Source organism: Anser cygnoides, chromosome 16 (assembly GCF_040182565.1).
Source record: "Anser cygnoides isolate HZ-2024a breed goose chromosome 16, Taihu_goose_T2T_genome, whole genome shotgun sequence".
Taxonomy (NCBI): Eukaryota; Metazoa; Chordata; class Aves; order Anseriformes; family Anatidae; genus Anser; species Anser cygnoides.
Window position 1 is genome coordinate 3119398 of NC_089888.1, and position 19004 is coordinate 3138401.

Genomic DNA, 19004 nt, shown 5'->3' on the forward strand with positions numbered 1-19004 from the left:
AAACATAAAGTTCAAAGAAAGCAAGCCTCTTCGTGGGAGCTGGCACCTGCCTGGTGCCTGCCCCAGGGAGGCACGGTGTGCCGGGGAGAGGCGAGCTGGGAGGAGGAGGTGGGAGCTGAAGTGCAGAACGACGCAGGTTGGGGACACACCTGCCCGCGTGGATGCAGGACAGATCTGTCAAAGATTCCTTCAGCGTGCTTTGCGTGTTACCCTGATGAATCATTTAAAAATACTAACTTCAGAATACTGAGAGACAACCCAGACAACATGGTGACCTCCTGAATAATTTCTCTACATTAAACGTCAGCATATTTTTCCTAATTAAAGTAGAAAAAATAACAGATCTCAGCAGCTGTCTTATGTTTGGGATCTCCTCATCTTCAGCTAAATATGGTAACTGAAGTGAGTTTTGTCCCAGTAATACTCACCATTTATCATCTCCCCACAGAGTTCTCTTATGTGTTGTTCACTGGCCTCTTTGCCCTGCAATTAACAGAAGAATGCTGCCTTATAAAAAGCACATTGTTGATAATTATCACTGACAGAAGCTTCAGGACATGAAACTCATTTCCAGCAGCTCAATAAGAAGCATAGGATCCTGCATGAAGATGAGTTTTTGTTCCTCCTCTTCAAAAGACGATGGCTTCAATTTAGGAGCTTTGTCACAACATTAATGGCAGAAATTAATTTTAATGTTTAAGGCCAGATATTTAATCTGAGGCTTATCTGGCCTTTCCTGAGTAATTAAACATGCTCTGGACCAAGACAGAGGCCTAACATTTGAAGTACTGATTAGGAATTTTATATTTAAACTTCCAATTCACTTTTGCAGTGACCACAGTGACTTACAGCCCCTTCCAATGGATGCAAATAATCTGTTCGTATTTCACTGAGTGAGATTAATTCTCAAGGTAAACACTTGGGGGGATTTCAATTCTGAGGCTTGCAAAAGGTTTATCTTTTTCTACTGGTGGCCTCTTGGTGCAAGACTGCTAGCTTGCCTGCGCATTTACTTACTTTTGTCTGTTCAAATGCAGGGTGCAACTTTAGTTTTTCAATATGCATCCAAAATATGCATTTATTCACTGCAGAGACTCCTGAACCGTGCCCCAGAAGCAGACAATACTCACAGGAGGCCCAGGTTTTCCTGTGATGCCAGGAACGCCTTGCTCCCCTTGATGGCCCATGGGCCCTGGGTGTCCTGGAATCCCTGGAACTCCAGCTGTCCCGTTAGGTCCCTGGACACCTTTGGGACCAAGTTCTCCTCTTTTTCCTGGCTGTAATAAAGAAGAAGAAAATTAAACAACACAAGACATGGCCCATTATTTTCTCACGGGATTTAATTAAGTCTTTCTTTAAGTCTAAGTGATCAGGCTGACCATGTGTGTTTAAAAACAGTTTGTGGAGTTACATCATTGAAAGATACAATAACCATGTTTATCAACAAATGTTATGGGGCACAAGTCTGCAACGTCTGATACATACCTCTCCTTTTTGGCCAGGGGGACCAAAGGGACCCTGTTAGAAAGAAAAGGGAAATATGAAAGAAGAATCTTTCAGAAAACATGCATCCAAAGTCAAATCTCCCACTCTGCAAGATGCAGGAAGCAGCGATGATGGCATGCACGTGGCACGCAATGAGCTGTTCTAGCAAAGGGGCCAGGAGGCCTGATCCAGCCCTGACACGACTGGGCCCAGCACCCTGACACTAACAGACTGCCCCGGGTGCCAGCGCTGAACACAGCCTGGCCACTTCTTGAGATGCACAAAACCTCCCAGGGACAGAGCAGTGCCCGCTGTGCCCTGCTGCTCTGAGGAGCAAAATGACGAACAAGTGCCGATGTGCCACAGCTCTGCAAAGGCCACACCGGCTGCCTACCCACCCAGTTCCTCCTGAAAGGACCAGGGGAGCTGACGCGTGCCCAGAATATTGTGGCTGGAAGAATCATAGAATATCCTGAGTTAGAAGGGACCCACAGGCTTGGGTTGCTTTCTACTTTTTGCAACCAGTGGTCTAATGATGGTGGTTGGAGCTCTTGGATGGTTAATTCTAACTGATCTTATTAATTCTTGATCCATGGTTCTCTATTATTTGAGAATTCGACGTAAGGACACCTACCAGTTCTCCTTTGTCACCCGGGAGGCCATCTGCTCCAGCAATGCCCTGAAAGAGAGAGAAAAGAGTTAACATGGTGACAGCAGCGCGTGCAAGTCAGGCATCACTGGAGGCAACACAAAGCACTGCACTCTGCTTATTACATGGCAATTAGAGCAGATGATGAACATTGTTATGGCGACTATATGGCTTTAGAGAGGAAGTTATTTCAAGACAAACAGAGGTTAGGTTGGTCTTTGCCTTAGCAACACAACAGACCTCACAGACACTGAAGCTGGCAAACAAAACACGCAACATTGGCAACATTGGCGGCAAAGCACTTGTTTTCTGCAAAAACAAAGTCAGGCGTTGACATAAGCTATACATTTGGTGAAAACTGTCTCAAAAGCTCATCACTGAGATGGATCCAGCTGTGAAAACTAAGCAGCACAAAGTAAAAGATTAAATTAGTCTATTAGCCTGCCAAGCTCCGAGGCTAGGACAAATCCTCTTCATTAGTCACAGGAACAGCCCTGGCGAAAAGCTGCGCTTCCAAACTTAACTCGGGAGGAACAGTGATGCGAGGAGTTTATATACGGCGTGCCTTGTGGTTACAAAATAAACAGCAAGAGTCCAGCATTTTTATCACTGCATTTTCTTATGTCTCCATCAGAACAAACTACATCTCTCTTGCCAGCACAAAAAAATGGAACAAAAAGTGTTTTATTGGTGTCTGCTCCTGAATACTTTCATCTGAGGGAAGGAAAAGCAGGCTGTGCCCTCAAAGGCTGCACCTCAGGTATGGTTTGAATGTCTCTGTTGACAGCAGAATGAAATTCATCACAGAAAGATCAGCTACACTTACCTGGTTACCTTTGGGACCAGTAACACCGGTAGGGCCCTGAGAATAAATAAGACGACAAATGAGCTCCAAGTGGTTTTTCCTCACCCTTCACACATTCACTCACACAGCAAGGGGCTGGGAAGGAGCCTCCTAACTGCGAAGTAGGAGGGATCAAATCTCATTCATACTTAGAAATAAGAGACCGTGAACATCCCTGCTAGTCTTGTAGCGCACTCTGCAGTCACCAGTGTGTGCTGTAGGGCAGGTCCTCGGGCCGCATCCCAGCCCAGGCAGGATCCCACTCAGACCTGGAGCTCTTCTGCTCCCCAAGTCCTCGTCCTACCAGGCCTTTCCTGAAGTGGTTTGGCAACGCACTGCTCCCCCCTGCCTGGCACAGGTTATCCACACTGACCTTTTTCATACCATCCTCCTCCGTTTCCTAAATGAAGCTAAAATTAATTCCATGCTTTACACCCTAGTCTTCTACACCTGTTTCAAAAGAGTAATCTTTCTTGTCCATCCCAGGGGCAGGAATTCTGTTTTTCTTCTTCCCTTCTGTTTTTCATCATTGTCATCTTGCTATCATGACTGAAATAGCAATTCTACAAATCTGCACATTAAAAAGTGAGGTCCCAAATGATGCTGGTGGGTGACTGATCTCTGCCTTCCACACTGGATGATGTGAGAAGGAAACTGAATTTACTCATGGTATAAAATGAATGAGAACACTCATTTTATATTGAGAACATTCATATTGTATTTTCTGGGGTTATCCTAACTTGCTACAGCATGTTTTCCTGGGGAAAACTGTTAATGAACTGGGAGCTTAAGAAACAATCGAGAATTACATCTTAGAGTAACTACATTTAACTTCAAAGCCAGAAATAAAACCTAGATTTTTTTGCTCCTGGTTCCTTTTTTTTTTTTAGGCATAAAATTTTCCCTCCCGCTGCTCGGAGCAGCTCTCTGGATAAGAGGCAGCTCTGTGCAGGGGCCTCTGACCCTCTGAACACATTTTTCACCGCAGCCAAGCTATGAATTTGGGCAGGACCCCACGGCTCCACAATGACCCTCCTGTTTTATACTTCTAGGCTCACAGTCTCTCCAGCTAAGGGGCTCTTTTAAACCTGCCTGGAGCCTGCACAGAAGGGTCTTTGTGAAATCCCCGTGGTGCCGCAGCGATCGTTTACACAGAAACTTCACCTTAAAGCTGGAGTCAAGGCTGCTGATGAACACACAGCTACTGTTCTCCTGCAAGCCCCGACCAAATGCCATTCACTTTGCTCTGCTGGCTTCTTTTAAATGAGAACGAATTCATTTAAATAAAAAGTTGGATTTATTCTGAGGTGTGGGGCCCAGGTGTGTTGCTGTTTAGAAAGAAATCTCTGAGCAAATTGTAATTTAAAAAAATCCAGAAACCCTAATCAAGCATCTGAAAAACAAAAACGCGTGAATCAGCTCTCCTGTGTCCACGGGGAGATAGTCTTTGGTGAAATAAGCACACAGAGCAGAAAAAACTATTGTCTTTTCTGGCTAGGATAGGATCCCAGAGTCTCTTTTAAGCAATCCATCTTGTCTAAAAATAGTGGGAGTTCCTGAACTGAACTGGAAACAAGGACAGGAATATGAGGTGAAACAAAAGAGGGGATGCATGAATTCTGCTCCCTGCTGTCTTGCTCTGCCTTGGGCATTCAGCAGTTAAAGGGTGGGCTGGGATGCCCAACAGAGCAGCCTTCTACCAAGTCTACTTGTGCTTGATGTCATGACATCAGCTACACGGTGTTTGGGGCCCTGTTATGCTCTGATCTCACATCTCCCACACAGGAATTAGGTACAGATATTATCTTCTCCTTACCCTGTCACCAAACTCTCCACGAATTCCAGTTGGACCAGGAAGGCCAGGTTCCCCGCTGGCACCTTTAGGACCCTGTTAGGAAAACAATAAGAGAGAGTTACAGCTTAAAGTGACAGGAAAGCCTGCACATCTTGACATCCCCGAGTTCAGCAGTCTCCATAAAGGGTCTGAACGGGTTGCTTGTCTTAGTTCTCCCCTCTCCTTGATTCCCCAGGACCTAGGGACCGCTTGCATGGTTGGTACAACTTTGCCTTCTGCCCCACCGTGAGTCGCAACTGGTCGACCACACTGACAAGGTGCTCCAGCCCTCTGCTGGTAACATCACACCTGTAACCCCTGATCGAGCGATGCTCCCAGACGCAAGCACCATGCATCATTTCTCAGGGAGAGTGGTTGTGAACACTGCCTTGGAGAGGAGAGGAGGACGTAGAGCCCCCAGAGCAGCAGAGGGGAAAAGGAGTTCACTGAAGAAATACAGGCTGAGGTGCCCAGGTGGAGAAGAAAGGAAGGTGTCCTCACATAGATCAAGCTCAAACCCTTCACATATAAAAATACTAAATATCACTGGTTCCAGCAGGCAGCTTATCTGGTCGTGTTCTTTCTACTGCACATGTGTTACGAAGGTGGTAACCTGGTCCTGGCAAGGTGGGACATTTCTTCCCATCACCTGTTGCCACCAACCAATTGTCTTGCCATAGGTCTGCAGAAAGCAGCAGCCTACGGGAACATGATGCACGTGAAATTGCCATTGTCAGCATACCAACCTGGAAACCTCTGACACCAGGGGCTCCCATCGGGCCTTGGAGACCAAGCGGGCCCTGAAAAGAGAAGGATAAGCTTTGGTAAGGAGATCATTCAGGGCCAGGTACGTCAATTGTGCAGTTAAATTGGCTCACTTCTAAGAGACAGAAAGCACGCTGCGTCGTACTGCAGGACACTTCCCAGTGGCGTTGCTGATGAACAGCCATTACAGTGGTGTTGGTGTTAACTGAACTTTGTTGTTACTAGATAAAAATAATACTGTCACTAAAAGAATGTAAAAATAATATTGTTACTAAATAAAAATGCTTACCTCTATATATGCGAATGGTTAAGAACATATCATACTCCTGAAGAGTACAGAGCAGTGTCAGCAAAAGATGTAGGCGTGACAGAGCACAGACAATACACATTAAGGGGGATCTGCTATCCCAGTGCTGTGCTTTTAGTCGATCCGGTTCTGTAAGAAACTGCTGTGAAACGGGCTGCACGCACTTGGACATGAAAAATGACAATTGCATCCACTTGCTTGGACCCTTTCACAGCCGTCTCTGCCGGCTGCAGTGTTAAGGGACACAAATAAATTCCAAACCGGCTGCTGCAGACAGAGGATCAGGCAGCACAGCCTGTCTACTGTAACCAAGAAACCAAATATCTACTGGATTGCAATGAAGGTGTGCCCTCTGCAAAGTGGTATCAGTATTTTTTCCATTAGTATTTTTTCCCTGATTGTTAGCCCTACAAATTCACACTGGTATCTGAACACCCACTGTTTCACATAATTTTTTTCTGGTCATCACCAAGAGGAAGAGGAAATCCTCTTGTGATGTGTGACTCGATGTACAATCTAAACCAGCTGCCCTTATCCCTGCCTGGGTCTTGAGACCACTGTGGCTGTAGCTGTGTACAAAAAGCAGGGTCTGTGCAGAAGGAGCCCATCTGCTGGAACAGTACAGCATCATCTTCAATGTGCCAGACGACTGCTCAGGTATTTCTGTGGCTACTTCTGTTTTCTGCTTGTAGTTTAAAGACAAACTTTAAGAATTATCGAGACAGAGCTCTAAGATGGTTACATTAAATTATGTCAAAAATGACTTTACTATACTCCTGCTTTAAAGTTGTGGTACCTGATAAAACCTGACAGTCTTTGAATGGGAAGAAGCCCTTGATTTGCTGTGACAGATTCAAATTGTTCTGAGCCAGATAGTCTTAACACTGGATAAATCCTGCGTCTCTCTTAGAACAGCCTAGGCTTAACGACATTTCATATAAATTAGAACTCTACCGACACAAATCAGAAATTAGAAACAAGCATGGTTCACATGCTATTGCATCCATGTCAGAAGGCTGCACCAACGTAATCACCTCAATTGCATTTGTTCTGTAACTATAACAACGTGATACCTTGTGTGGGGCTGGCAATTCTGGTGAAAAATTGCCAACATAAAAGCAAACATTATTAATTGAGTTTATTTCTAAGGCTGATTTTTTCCCTCTCCCTGGCCATCTAAAGAGCAACTACTCACAAACCATAAATCATTATACTGTTCAATTTCTTTCAAGTGGCACAAACCAGAAATCACGTTAGACTTGCTGTAGGCTTCTGGATTTCAAAATGAGATTAATGGATGAAAATAAAATAATAAAAAAAAAAGCCCAACAAAACCACTGGAAGGTCAGGTCCAACCACAATGGCACCACTAGCTGGGGAATAAGAAAATAAATGGTACCCTCGAATTTTTAGTATTATGAAGAGAATCAAGTTTTTATCATCCTTATTTCACTTTTTTATTATCCCTGCTGTTCAGCTGGGACACAACAGGCAGCCATGCAGTTATTTTCAGATTTACATTGCAACTCCTGTGGCTTTTTATTTCTTTAGCTCCGGGTTGATGCAAGGAACGCAATGAACATGGGAACAAAATGCTCCACTGAGGACCACACTGGTTTCTAGCCCAGAAGTTTCACAAAGCTGTCAGTTCAGAGAGTAAACGCGAAAACTGCTAGAGCTGTACACGGGTTTGTTTCCTAGTGGCTCACACCTACAGGCTCTCAGCAAGACAAAGCTGCTGCAGTACTGGGGGTGGGTGATGAAATGTGTGAGCAGATTCCCCACCTGAAAATTGTTTTGGCTTTGCACCGTATGTTTGAGAGCTTTGGGGTGTTTTCAAGCAGTTGTGAAAAGCATTGCAGCTACGTGCCTTTCTGGCAAAAAATTCCATCAGGTCTACCAGCTTTTTAACACGTTTTAAGCTCCTGTCATTCAGGGTGGCAATTTGCAGGCTTTCCAGTGCTTGCACGGGTTTTGGTTTTGCAGTACACCTCTACTGTTCCAAGGAAAGCGATACAGGAATGGGACAGATTTCATATGCTGGTGGCTATGTACATTGAAATAGGTTAACAGTTTTGCTTCATTAGCAACTGGCATTCAGCTCAGGCTGAACTTCATTATCACTGTTTAATCAGGGATCTGCTTACTGTTCAGTCTCTCCTCACTAACTTCTTGGGCAGCTTCAGCTTTCTTTGTCAAAGGAAATTGAAGGAATTGCTTTGCATTTGCACAGGGCTGTCAGCAAGAGCAGAATCTGACCCATTTATAATAATTCCTCTGCTGCTGAAAGTCCCCATGGACAATACAATTAGAGAATGTGGCTCCTTTAGTATCTGTTTGGTTTACAAGCAGCATTGTACTTACAGTTGCTCCTCTGGGTCCCGGCAGACCTCTCTCACCAGGAATACCGACATCGCCCTGGCAACCAACACCAAAGTCAGACGTGTCATTTGGGAGCAGCAAATCCACCCTCCCCATCCCATTGCCAAGCCTCAACGTGAAATCTTGGATCCCAGGTTATTTCAATCCAGTAGGTCACACCACCTGCCTCGGTGGGCTCTGACCTCAGTGTACTATGTGTGCATGGAGGTGTCCAGCTGGCTGGCTTGCACTGTGCGTGCTGGGTAGCTCCTTGCAAGCATAAAGCTGCCTGGGAGTGCTCATCACCATGGGTTTGCATGTGTTACAGGCAGCACAGCACCTATCTTATTACTAAAAGCTGTCTTTCTGCAGGGAAGCAGCATGTCAGCTCCAGCTTCACAGTTTGCTTTAAAACACACTCAGCCGAGCTCATGATAAATGTAAGTGATGGGGATACGTACAGGGATGCCTGGCTCTCCAGAGGGACCTGCCTCTCCCATCTCTCCAGGACTGCCCTGCAGAGGAGAAAGCAAACACTCCATTAGGGAATAGCTTCAGAGATTCATTTCTGTTCTACCTAAAGCAACAAGCTGGAAAACAGAGGAGGGAGTTAAAACGTGAGTCAGGAAACAAGAACAGCTTTAAGCTTTTATAGTTTCAGGACAAAGACGAGAAAAACTAAACAATGGACGTTTAAAGAACAGGTGACCAGTACATCCTGCCCTGGGACCAGTGACCAGGGAGGGCTGTCAGCTCCGGGACAGCGCAACCATACCCCTTCTTAGGCTGATGTGGGCCAGTGAGACAGGGATGCTCTTTGGGAGACACGTTTAGGGCGCCCCATTTAATTCATTGCTGTGTCACCTTTATGCAAGGTTCCTGGTATTCCTGTGAGCACTGATCCCCCTTGTTGTGACAGGCTAATGGCTTCCCCACCAGAACCCATCATTAGAGACATTCACTTACTGGTTCACCCTTTGAGCCTTTAATACCTGCTCTTCCAGGCAGTCCCTGAAACAAAAAAATGAAAGAAAAAATTTAAAAAGCAGTGTCAGAAGAAGTAAAGTTATTAAATTTGTTATTCTGGTCTGATTTGACACACAAGAAGCAATGTTTGCTTGAAGCAATGGAGGATTTACATTTCTGCAGCTTTCACCATGAAAATGATGCCTTCAATTTTCCTCTTGTTCACTGTCCTAGCTGCTCTACATACACAGCTCCTTGACAATTAGAGCAAAGAGGAGGAATATACAAATAAAACAACAGCAACAACATTCTCCACAGTGGAAACCTCCCTCTAGGGGTGTTCAAAATATTCTGCAAGACAGAAAGAAAGGAATACTTTACCTCCGTTTAAATAGTTGAAAGATAAGAGACATTAAATATTTTGCCAATAAACACTAGTAAGTTAGGGACAGAGCTCAGCATACTTTCGAATCATGGTCGGTTGTGCCTCGGGTTTTATCTCCCTGCTTAAGGGATGCACATCACTGGGATGTGAAAGAGAAAATCCCTTTCAGACTTAGATTTTAAGTTGGCCCAGAGTGGCCAGAAGTCATGGTATTACTGTATTACTATTTGGTGCTACTCCAGATGTTTTCCATCCTGTCTTGTACACTGCTCCTCATCTGTATGGTGGGGAAAAAGCATTTCCTCTTGGTTTAAGTGGGGCCTTTGAAAAGATGACCATCAAGGTGCCATACTCACAGGAAGTCCGTTTGGTCCCTTCTCTCCAGGAGCACCCATGCGAGCTGCATCACCCTGTGGATATCAAGAGGTTAGGAGGGACCCTCTGCTACTGGACAATGGTCTGACACAGGCAGGGGACACGTTCCCATACAGACATCTGTAATCTTCTCCCTCCCTGTACGTGCAGGATCAAGAGCCTGTTGTGTCTACAAGAGGAGGGCACCCACTGGACACAAAGGCTGTTGGGTGCTCAGAGCTCCCAGGTGTTTCCCAAGTCCCCTCGCAGCTCCCAGCCTCAATAATCCAAGAACTTTCATTCCTTGGCAGCACATGGTGTATGTTCCTGTGGGATCACCGTTCAAAAACCAGGCAACTAGTACCTGACAGCACTTTGTCTACAGGCAATTAAAATAAACAGATGCCTCTGTCGACAGCTCTGAAAGGCATCTCTGAAGGCCCAAAGTCAGCCAATAGGAACCACAAAGTATAGGGACAAAACTGAGTTTAGGTCATATGTTCGTGGCCCATATGTGCATCTTCTTTCTTTAGGGAATTTCCTTGGGATTAATTAATATAAGCAACTTCAGTCTTCTTCACTAGTTACACTGTTGGAAAACTCTCTAGAAGCAAAAGCTTTCCAGCAGCGCTCTTTCTTGACAAGCATCAGCAGCTTTGCAACTCACATGGGACAGTAACAGAAACCTTTCCTGCACAGTGTGTAAGTTGGATTTTACAAACCTTCTCACCATCGAGTCCAGGAGCTCCATCCCGTCCATCCTTGCCAGGTATGCCCTGCAACCATACACAACGCAGGTTAAGGTTACAAGGCAAACACTGGTTTGCAAATCACATTCACAAAAAAAGAAGCTTTTGGCACTGGGTCCATCTCCAATTGTACTGGGAAATGGGGAAATTTTTCATTAAGAGCAGTGCACCTACAGCTTGTTCCTATCAGGATTATTCAGAAGATTACACAGACCCACAGAGCAAAACCTCCACAACAAAGGCTATGATCCAAGATTTCTCCTATCATGTTTTATCTTGTCATCTGCAGGCAAGACAGAGAGACTTTCATCTTGCTTAATTGACTTACGGGTTCTCCTATGAGTCCACGTGCCCCTGGGTTTCCTTTTGGTCCAGGTCTACCCTAGAAATCAACAATAAAGCCTGTGTTATCCAGGACACAACCCTTAAGAACAATCAGTAGACAAAGATAATACTCAAACTCTGCAGGGACATTTCATTCACTTTGCACAGGCTCCTGTCCTGTTCATATAGGTATGGCGATTCCCTCAGCACACACCAGAGAACTGACCCAGTGCTAGCTGCAGCATCTGGGAAAATTCTTGATTGTTTCTAGTGATGGAGATGTAAGATCTGATCTCTGTGCTCAAGGCTGTAAGAAGCGCTTAGGTATCTTACTGCTTAGGCATCTTCAGTAAGACTTAAATATCTCATTTCTGCAACGAATACTTTCATCTCTTTTACCCAAGCTGTGTTTGAGAGGAAATATCTAAGATTAAACATCAGCCAACTAAAAGAATAAATTAAAGCATCTTCTTTTTTGAAGAAAAATAGCAATTAATTTTACAACTATAATACATGTAGGAATATTATTACCACTATTTAGTTTTTCCTATTCAAAATGCCCAAGGTACTTTAGAAGGATACATAAGAACTATTAGTCCGTGTTTACAGACAGGATTAGATAAAACATCAGAAAACAAAACACTGAAGCAAAACAATCTTCTAACTACAACTCCAGTTAGCCCCTGCCAACGTCATCTCCCTGCACCAGTCTCTCAGCCAATAACAAGTTTTCAAATTCTACCGTGCTTTAAGGACGGACACTGCAAAGTGCTAGAAATAAAACAAGGAGGACAAGTCATAAGGAAGTGCCAGGCAGACTGCTTCGAATGGCACATCCAACACTTCAGCGGATGGATGTTTTACTGCACTTACAGTGTCACCTTTGGGTCCTCTGAATCCTTGAGGTCCTTTGTTTCCTTGGTCTCCCTAGGACAAAAGGGGAAAAGCCATCAAGCATCTTCATCACAGCGACAAAGACAAATGTTTCAAGAGTGTACATGATGAAGTTTTTTGTGCTGTTCGCTGGCATAAGCAGAAGAGTGATTGAACACATTCCCCTAGGAGCTCGGCTACACTTTCTCAGTTACACTCTGTAATTCCTGACACTCGGATGAATTGCAGCAAAGGCTTTGCAAGCAATCCCTCAGGGCAGAGACCATCTTCCCCTTCATTTACTGAAGCATTTTCTTTTACCAGAAATAGGGCAGGAGAAAAACTTTCTTATTTGCTGCCTAGATCCTGCTTGTTGTAATTAAATGTTCAATGGACAGTAAGCACCTCATTTTCTTTTAGTTCAAATGAATTTCCTCCATAATTGCCAAGACTAGGGAATGGTCCCCAGGGGGTGGTACTGCCTTTGGGTCAATAGAGATTGCAGTGTTGGCTGCTGTAAATAGGTGAAGGTGACTGGTGTGAAGTGGATGTCACATCATCCATGCTGGAGAGAAACCAAGCGGCAGGCCAGTGGAAAATGCTCTTGGGCCATATATCTGCAGCTGCAGCTCTGGTTTTATATTTGGGCACTCTAAGGAGGGTGCAGGGGTCTATCCACAGGTAAGTCTGCAGGTTCTGTGTTCTCCTATGCTTCCTCCCAGAGCTTTGCAAAAGGATGAGGACTGCATCTTTAATACACAACTGACTAATTCTGTCTGTAGCAAAAGTTCTTGCGAGCTGTGGGTACCTGGGCATGGACCAGGACCAAAGGGGGTAAATTCAGGATAATGCTTACTGATTCTTCCTCACCACTCTTCTTCAGCTGTTGATGCTCAAGGAAGAACAGTGAAGAACAGAGCAATGGAAATGTGGTGAACTTATTCTGGCAGAATTGGCATGGGGACAAGTGGAAAGACATCATGAAATCCGGGTCAGGTGAAATACTACTGCTTTAACTGGGGGGAAAAATGTGACAGCAATAATCTGATAGAATCGGTATATATCCCTTCTGTTCATTGGCAGCAAAGGGTTTGGTGCAGAAAGGATCAACTTTAGGCTTTGGTTATGGAAGGTGGGGCCACAAAGCAGATACATACAGCTTTCCCTGGAGGTCCTGGGATTCCAGGTGGCCCTCTGAAACCAATGTCACCCTGCAAAGAATAATACATCACTGTAACGCTGATGTTGGCAGAGGGTAAAGTAACAGTATCCCTACGTTATACTACAGTCTAAGAAAACACACAAAACCCTGCAAAGATGGCCCATATTTCTTGTAATACAGTCTTGCAAAAAGATCCCCCTCTGAACAAGCAGGTTTTTACTCTGGATCTCCCCACCATTATGTCTGCAATACACTGATATCATTCATGGCCTTGATATCTTGCTAACACACTTGTTCCTAAATAAATGCAAGACTTTATCAAACTCAAAACCATTCAGTCTCTAGGCCAATGGTCAAGGGAACCTGGCAAAAGCCCAGAACCATGATGAGACAGAGATTGACTCTGTTCTCATTGATGAGGCTTTCCATGTTCTGAAAATCTTTGCACGTCAGTTCTTTGGCTTCTGGTTGTAAAGAGAGAAAACAAAAAGTGAAACATTCATGATATATTTCTCATTTTTTGCAAGATTCTTTAGCATTGTCAGTTCTGCAAGGACAGAACATCGTCCTTGTCTGAATGTTTAAATCAATGCTGTGCCTGATCCTGTTAATTTTGCAGGTATGTAGACTCATTCTGCCTTTGGAAGGTTGTTCTGTTTAGTGGATGTGCAGGAAAGAGACTGAACTTTGCATCTCTACAAGTTCCCCAACAATCTTCATTAAGGACAAATAGACACCTGCCATCTGGACAGGACAAATTGGTGGTGGAGGGAGAGAAATCAGAAGAAAGTTTTTCTTACCCTGTCGCCAGCTGGACCCATTGGACCAGGGAGGCCTCTTAGTCCTCTTGGGCCCTAATTAAGAAAACAAATCTGTTAAAACCTAATCACTGTTAAAACACAACATGGTGGAACAGAATGATACAGCAACTCATCAACCCACAAACCTTAAGACACACTGAGGTATAGCAGAAAGCTCAGCTTTCTGATGCACAGACAAGACCTTTCCCTCTTCACTGATGATCTTGGAGCAAGTGACACTGTGGAGATACTCCATGTGGACATGCTTTCAGCGTGCATGCTCTCTCCAGCCCACTTGCCAGACTGTCAAGCCATCCCAGAGCTCGGCCTCAGACCCAACCAAAAGTGTCCAGGACTCTACCAGAGTACCAAGACAGCGGCTATTGTTCAGATGTTTTATCCAAGGTGAGGTGCTAAAAGCAAGACCTGAATTAAAGCTCAGTGAATCTACTACGATTTTACTTTTTCACCAGCATCTGTTTTTATGGAGAGGCAAGAGCTGTTTGTGCAATGCAAAATGATCATAGGCAGTGTTCAGTTTCACAGCAAAAACATCATGGGAACCACCCTGAAAGTAGGTGTTACCTGCAGGCCAACACTGCCAGGAATGCCTGGAGGACCTGGCGGGCCAGGGTTGCCCTGCGAGAGAAAAATTAATTAGACAAGAAGAGAAAGAGCACCAGCCTGCCAACACGAAGCCAGGTACCTTCCCATCTTATTTCTTGAGCTCCCTCCCACCCAGATTTCTGCATCATTTTTTTTCTTCTACATGGTATGCAATTTCTTCTACTTGCAAGAACACTTGATCAGTCAGGAATTTACCTGAGTGATTAATGCAGGGCTTTTTCCTGAGCTGACACCCCTGCATATGAAACAATAGGAGTTAACTTGTTGAACTGATCTTAACATTATTATTATGGGGAATGTTCTTGAAGTATTAGCACACAGACATACATGCAAAGCAATGGAAGCAAGTACATTTTAGTCACAGCTTCCCTTTGCTGTTCAGCCAATTGCCTTACATCTCCGTGTCTTCTGAAAAAAACATTTGGTATGGTGCTTTTAAAGAGAAAAGTTCCCCCCACCCCTTAGATTGAAGTTTACCTTCTCTCCTTCTTTTCCTATTTCACCAGGTTCTCCTTTGTGACCAGTGTGTCCCTAGAAATAAGAGCTCAGATTATCCACGTGCCAGTACAGTCTTCTTTCAAAATTTAGATTTTGTTAGATAACTGCAAGACCTAAACCCACGCAACAAAAAGGACTAGGAAAATAATCTATAACGTACTGTAAAATGTGTGAATCAAGATCAATTCTAGCCATGCACCATTTCAGTTGGTCCTTTTAAATATCATTGTGTCAGAATTTATCTGTTTTCAGAAAATACCCAGATTTGGTTTTCAAGAGTAGATGCTCTGAGAGTAGGCTAGGTCTCTGGATGCAATCCTCAATCACAGGTCAGCCACCAGAACCCAGTTTCTATCACTTTTGAAAATGGGGCTGAGACATTTCTGAAAATCACGCTCTGCATCTTTAGCCTCTCTTTTTGTTAAAGTCATCTTTAATCTTGGCATCATTAGGCTTGCAATGAAATCCACGTCCCACTGAAATCTTTTATATAAGCCCAGATTCAATTTGCTTCTTGGCTCCCTTCCTATTATTGTTGGGAGAGACCCAGACTTAATTTCAGCCACAGTGGATGTTATTCCTCACCGTGCAGGAGGTCCTGTGCATCATTTGCATCATAATTGGAGAGTTTCACAGTTTTTTTCCATTTCATAAGCTATGAATTCTGAATAGTTATACTCTACATGTTGTGTGCTTCTAATGAATTCTGTGACTCAACCAAGAGGCCAAACAGACCTTCAAAAGCTCAGTTCATGGGGAATTGAGAGTAAGTCCCAGGTGTTCCAACTACTGCTAAAACCCGATAAAAAACCCTAGTAACTACTACTTCAGCTGGAGTGTATCTACTGTACAGAATTCATAGGAATCATGGCACACGGTAAGAGAAGGAGAGGTTTAAGTGCTGAGTGAGGTTTCCTGAGGGCTAGAATTTATGTACCGGAATCAAACAACAAACAAAAAGCTGACTGGTGCTATGCTGCGTATAAAATGACGATTAAGTTTTACTTGATCATGTAAGTTATATCTTGCTACGGTAAATTTAATTTTTAGGAATGAATGGCAGTAGTCTAAATCAGTAGTCAAAACCTGCATCTAACAAAGGCTTGCAGTCCTGCAGCGGATGGAGCCACAAAACAACTCGTCCTGTAAGCACATGCAGGTACTTCAAGGATGTAAAGCCTCTTGCTGCGGTTGAAGGGAGAGCACTCACAAACTTGTTGGGCCTCGGCACTTTGCAGGATTTATTTCGGTGGCAGAGCAGCTATTGTTATGAGTGGGGGAACAGCATGCGAAGAGGGCAGGATCAGCCTCCCCCCATTCTCCTCTTGCTTCACACTTGGCTGCTTTAGGGGTTTTCTGCTTTGACACCATAAACCCAGGCAAATGCATGACTGGTTTGGAGAGGTGTGGAGACTACAGGAGACATGTACAGCACATAAAATAATTTTATCTCAGGGGATCATGGGGACATTTATTTTGGGAGGTAGACCCTTGTATCTGCAGATGGCATTTTTCTTACCTTGAACCCTGGCATTCCTGGAGGACCTGGAGGACCCGGTGGGCACAGAGCTGGGCACTGCAAGAAACAGAAGCACTCTGGTTTATCAAATATACACAGTGCATCCACGGAAGCTGGTTTTGTTACTAAGAAGAGGGGAAAAGGCCATGTCTGGAAACAAATGTTAGTGGGTTTTGGTTCTAAATCCACTAATTCATTCATAGCATAACATTCACTGGCATTTCCCTATGGTAAAGGGATCCTAAACAGGTCCTCAGGCCCCTAGTAACCCACAAAATAATGATTTATGCTTGGTCGGCTTCACTTTGAGCATGCTTGCATGGACTGTGAGAAATTCTGAAGGCTGATAGGTGTCCACAGGCCAAAAAATCTCCAGTAAAGCTGGATAGGTACCTCGCAAATCATCAGGAACATATTTAATTCTGTGCACCCGTTGACCCCTATTGATTTCCATGAGGCAACTCACCTAACTGAAACAGGGGCAAGCATTAGAGCATATCAGAAGGGAACCTATAGAAAATTAACCCAAATACCAATATACTGGTATCTGCAGATGTCTAGGGCTGTTTGGGTCCCTGGTGTGAACTCTAATTTAACTAGGAACAAATCAGAGCATGCAAGGAAATTTAATGGGGGTTCCAAAGGCCACACTCTAAAAACTGTATAAATAGGGCACAAGATTTTCTTCTGCACCTTTACTTTCATTTGTTTATTTTTTTTTCTTCTAATAAAACTTCAGGCTACATGTCTGTAGCAAGAATTTAATTTTCTAGTATATTCCACAGGGTAACATAAATTAAAATTGCAGAAGTGGTATCCTTTTCTATTAACTTCCATGTGACTTGCCATAAGGTAGCCTAAACCGACTCTGAGTTTTTTTGGGGCACGCCAATTAGAAAACCAAAGATGCTGTCACAACAACAGCTGCGAAATCTGGAAATGTCACTTCCATCGTTCATGGACTTAACGCTCCTTTCTTTCCCTTGGAAGAAAGGAATCAAGACATTCTCATAAGGAAGGAAGTCTAAACAAAGCATATGCCCACAGGAACCCAGTGCCACCATCCATGGAAATAAACAGTGCCACACGCATGACCTTTTCTCTTGCAAAGCAGGATTGGAAACAGATGCGTGAAAAGCTGTTGTCACTTGCCAACTGCTAAACTTGTTTTGTAGATGCAGAATGTACGCAAAACCTGCACTTTAGGAAGCAAACCGGAAAGCAAAGATCAAGCAAAAAATCAGCACTACCATGTCTACCTCCTTGAAAGGACATTTCAGTCTTGCAAACGCCTACTCATGCGACACTTACGCATCCTGCGATATGGCAGTTTAGATCCTTGTCTGCAGGGCTGAATGGTGCACGTTAACTGCTCTGACCTCCACCCAAATGTGTCAATGAAAAGCCACATCAGGGACTACAACAAAAATATTCTCATGCTACATAAAGAAAAACCTACCTGGATGTCCCCACCGCCATCAGGAAAGATGCCTGGAAGACCCTGAAATTCATAAAATGTGGTCTTTTAAATATATCTAGACAACCACAAGGAAGAAATATTATCTTTAGAAAATGCAGTTTGCAAACCTAGATCAGCACAAGGCAGATACCTAGCCACATGGTGTAAAATGCAGTCCCAGAACACAGAGTGTTATGAGCTGCACCAGTCCTCAAAATGGATACGTCAGACATGAACATGCACTGGAAATGCACAGCTGAGCTTGGGAAAAGATCTTTGAGCCTTATGCCAACAATTTGAGGAGAGCAGCTGTGCCTGGCCCTCCTCTGGATCTGGGGGAAAGCCCTCCTGATCCTATTTGGCCCTCCAAAGAAACTCCTGGAAAACCAAAACAGAGATTTGCTGTTTTCCAGACCCCTTGCTGGCACTACAAGAACACACACCTACAATACAGGCTCCTGGTGGAGTCTGTGCCTGTAGCAGGGGCTCCCAGACAGGGATGTGTCAGGCACACAAGTTACCTCCAAGGGACATGCAAGCAACAAGTATGTCCCTGCTTGCCCTCTGAAGGATACGGGAAACTAGGCTGCAAATGCTGCCCAGATGGCTGAATGTCTGTCCAGAGCCCAGCATCGTTAGCACAGTGGGACTACACAATACCAATCTAGGATAGCAATTTACAAGCTAACTAGACGTAGATACTACTAAACTGGCAGATACATGACCTTTTAAGAGTGTGGAATAGGTCACTACATTAGATGTGGTCCCAGGACCTGATATTTTGAGAGGAGGGAAGGATAAATTCCATATTGATTCAAGCAACCATATAAATTTTACTTGAGAAAACAAAAAAGCCACCCTGTGATCTCTCTATGTCATAAAGCCTGGACATCAGTGGGTTCCTCCACCCCTTACAGAACAAATAATACACAGGAGATAATCCACACACCAAAGTGCAGCCAGTGAGAAGTCACTGCTCTCCTTGAGGCTCAGTGTTTAAAGACTGCTGAAACTTAGCCCGGAGAGGGAGTGCTCATGGCAAT

The 19004-nt window shown here is 44.2% G+C and overlaps 1 protein-coding gene across 1 annotated transcript in view; it reads right to left on the bottom strand.

Annotated features, from left to right (window-relative positions):
* COL9A3 (collagen type IX alpha 3 chain) overlaps positions 1 to 19004 on the bottom strand; it is a 39040-nt gene that overhangs the window by 5533 nt on the left and 14503 nt on the right. The window contains exons 10-29 of the mRNA XM_048074746.2: positions 17962 to 18003; positions 16503 to 16559; positions 14963 to 15016; positions 14444 to 14497; positions 13859 to 13912; positions 13054 to 13107; positions 11897 to 11950; positions 11028 to 11081; positions 10673 to 10726; positions 9953 to 10006; positions 9212 to 9256; positions 8707 to 8760; positions 8249 to 8302; positions 5559 to 5612; positions 4795 to 4866; positions 2961 to 2996; positions 2120 to 2164; positions 1486 to 1518; positions 1131 to 1277; positions 429 to 483 (exon numbers count right to left, since the gene is read on the bottom strand). Of these exons, the coding sequence (XP_047930703.2) occupies positions 429 to 483; positions 1131 to 1277; positions 1486 to 1518; positions 2120 to 2164; positions 2961 to 2996; positions 4795 to 4866; positions 5559 to 5612; positions 8249 to 8302; positions 8707 to 8760; positions 9212 to 9256; positions 9953 to 10006; positions 10673 to 10726; positions 11028 to 11081; positions 11897 to 11950; positions 13054 to 13107; positions 13859 to 13912; positions 14444 to 14497; positions 14963 to 15016; positions 16503 to 16559; positions 17962 to 18003 (1126 nt within the window). The remainder of the gene's footprint in view (positions 1 to 428; positions 484 to 1130; positions 1278 to 1485; positions 1519 to 2119; positions 2165 to 2960; positions 2997 to 4794; positions 4867 to 5558; positions 5613 to 8248; positions 8303 to 8706; positions 8761 to 9211; positions 9257 to 9952; positions 10007 to 10672; positions 10727 to 11027; positions 11082 to 11896; positions 11951 to 13053; positions 13108 to 13858; positions 13913 to 14443; positions 14498 to 14962; positions 15017 to 16502; positions 16560 to 17961; positions 18004 to 19004) is intronic.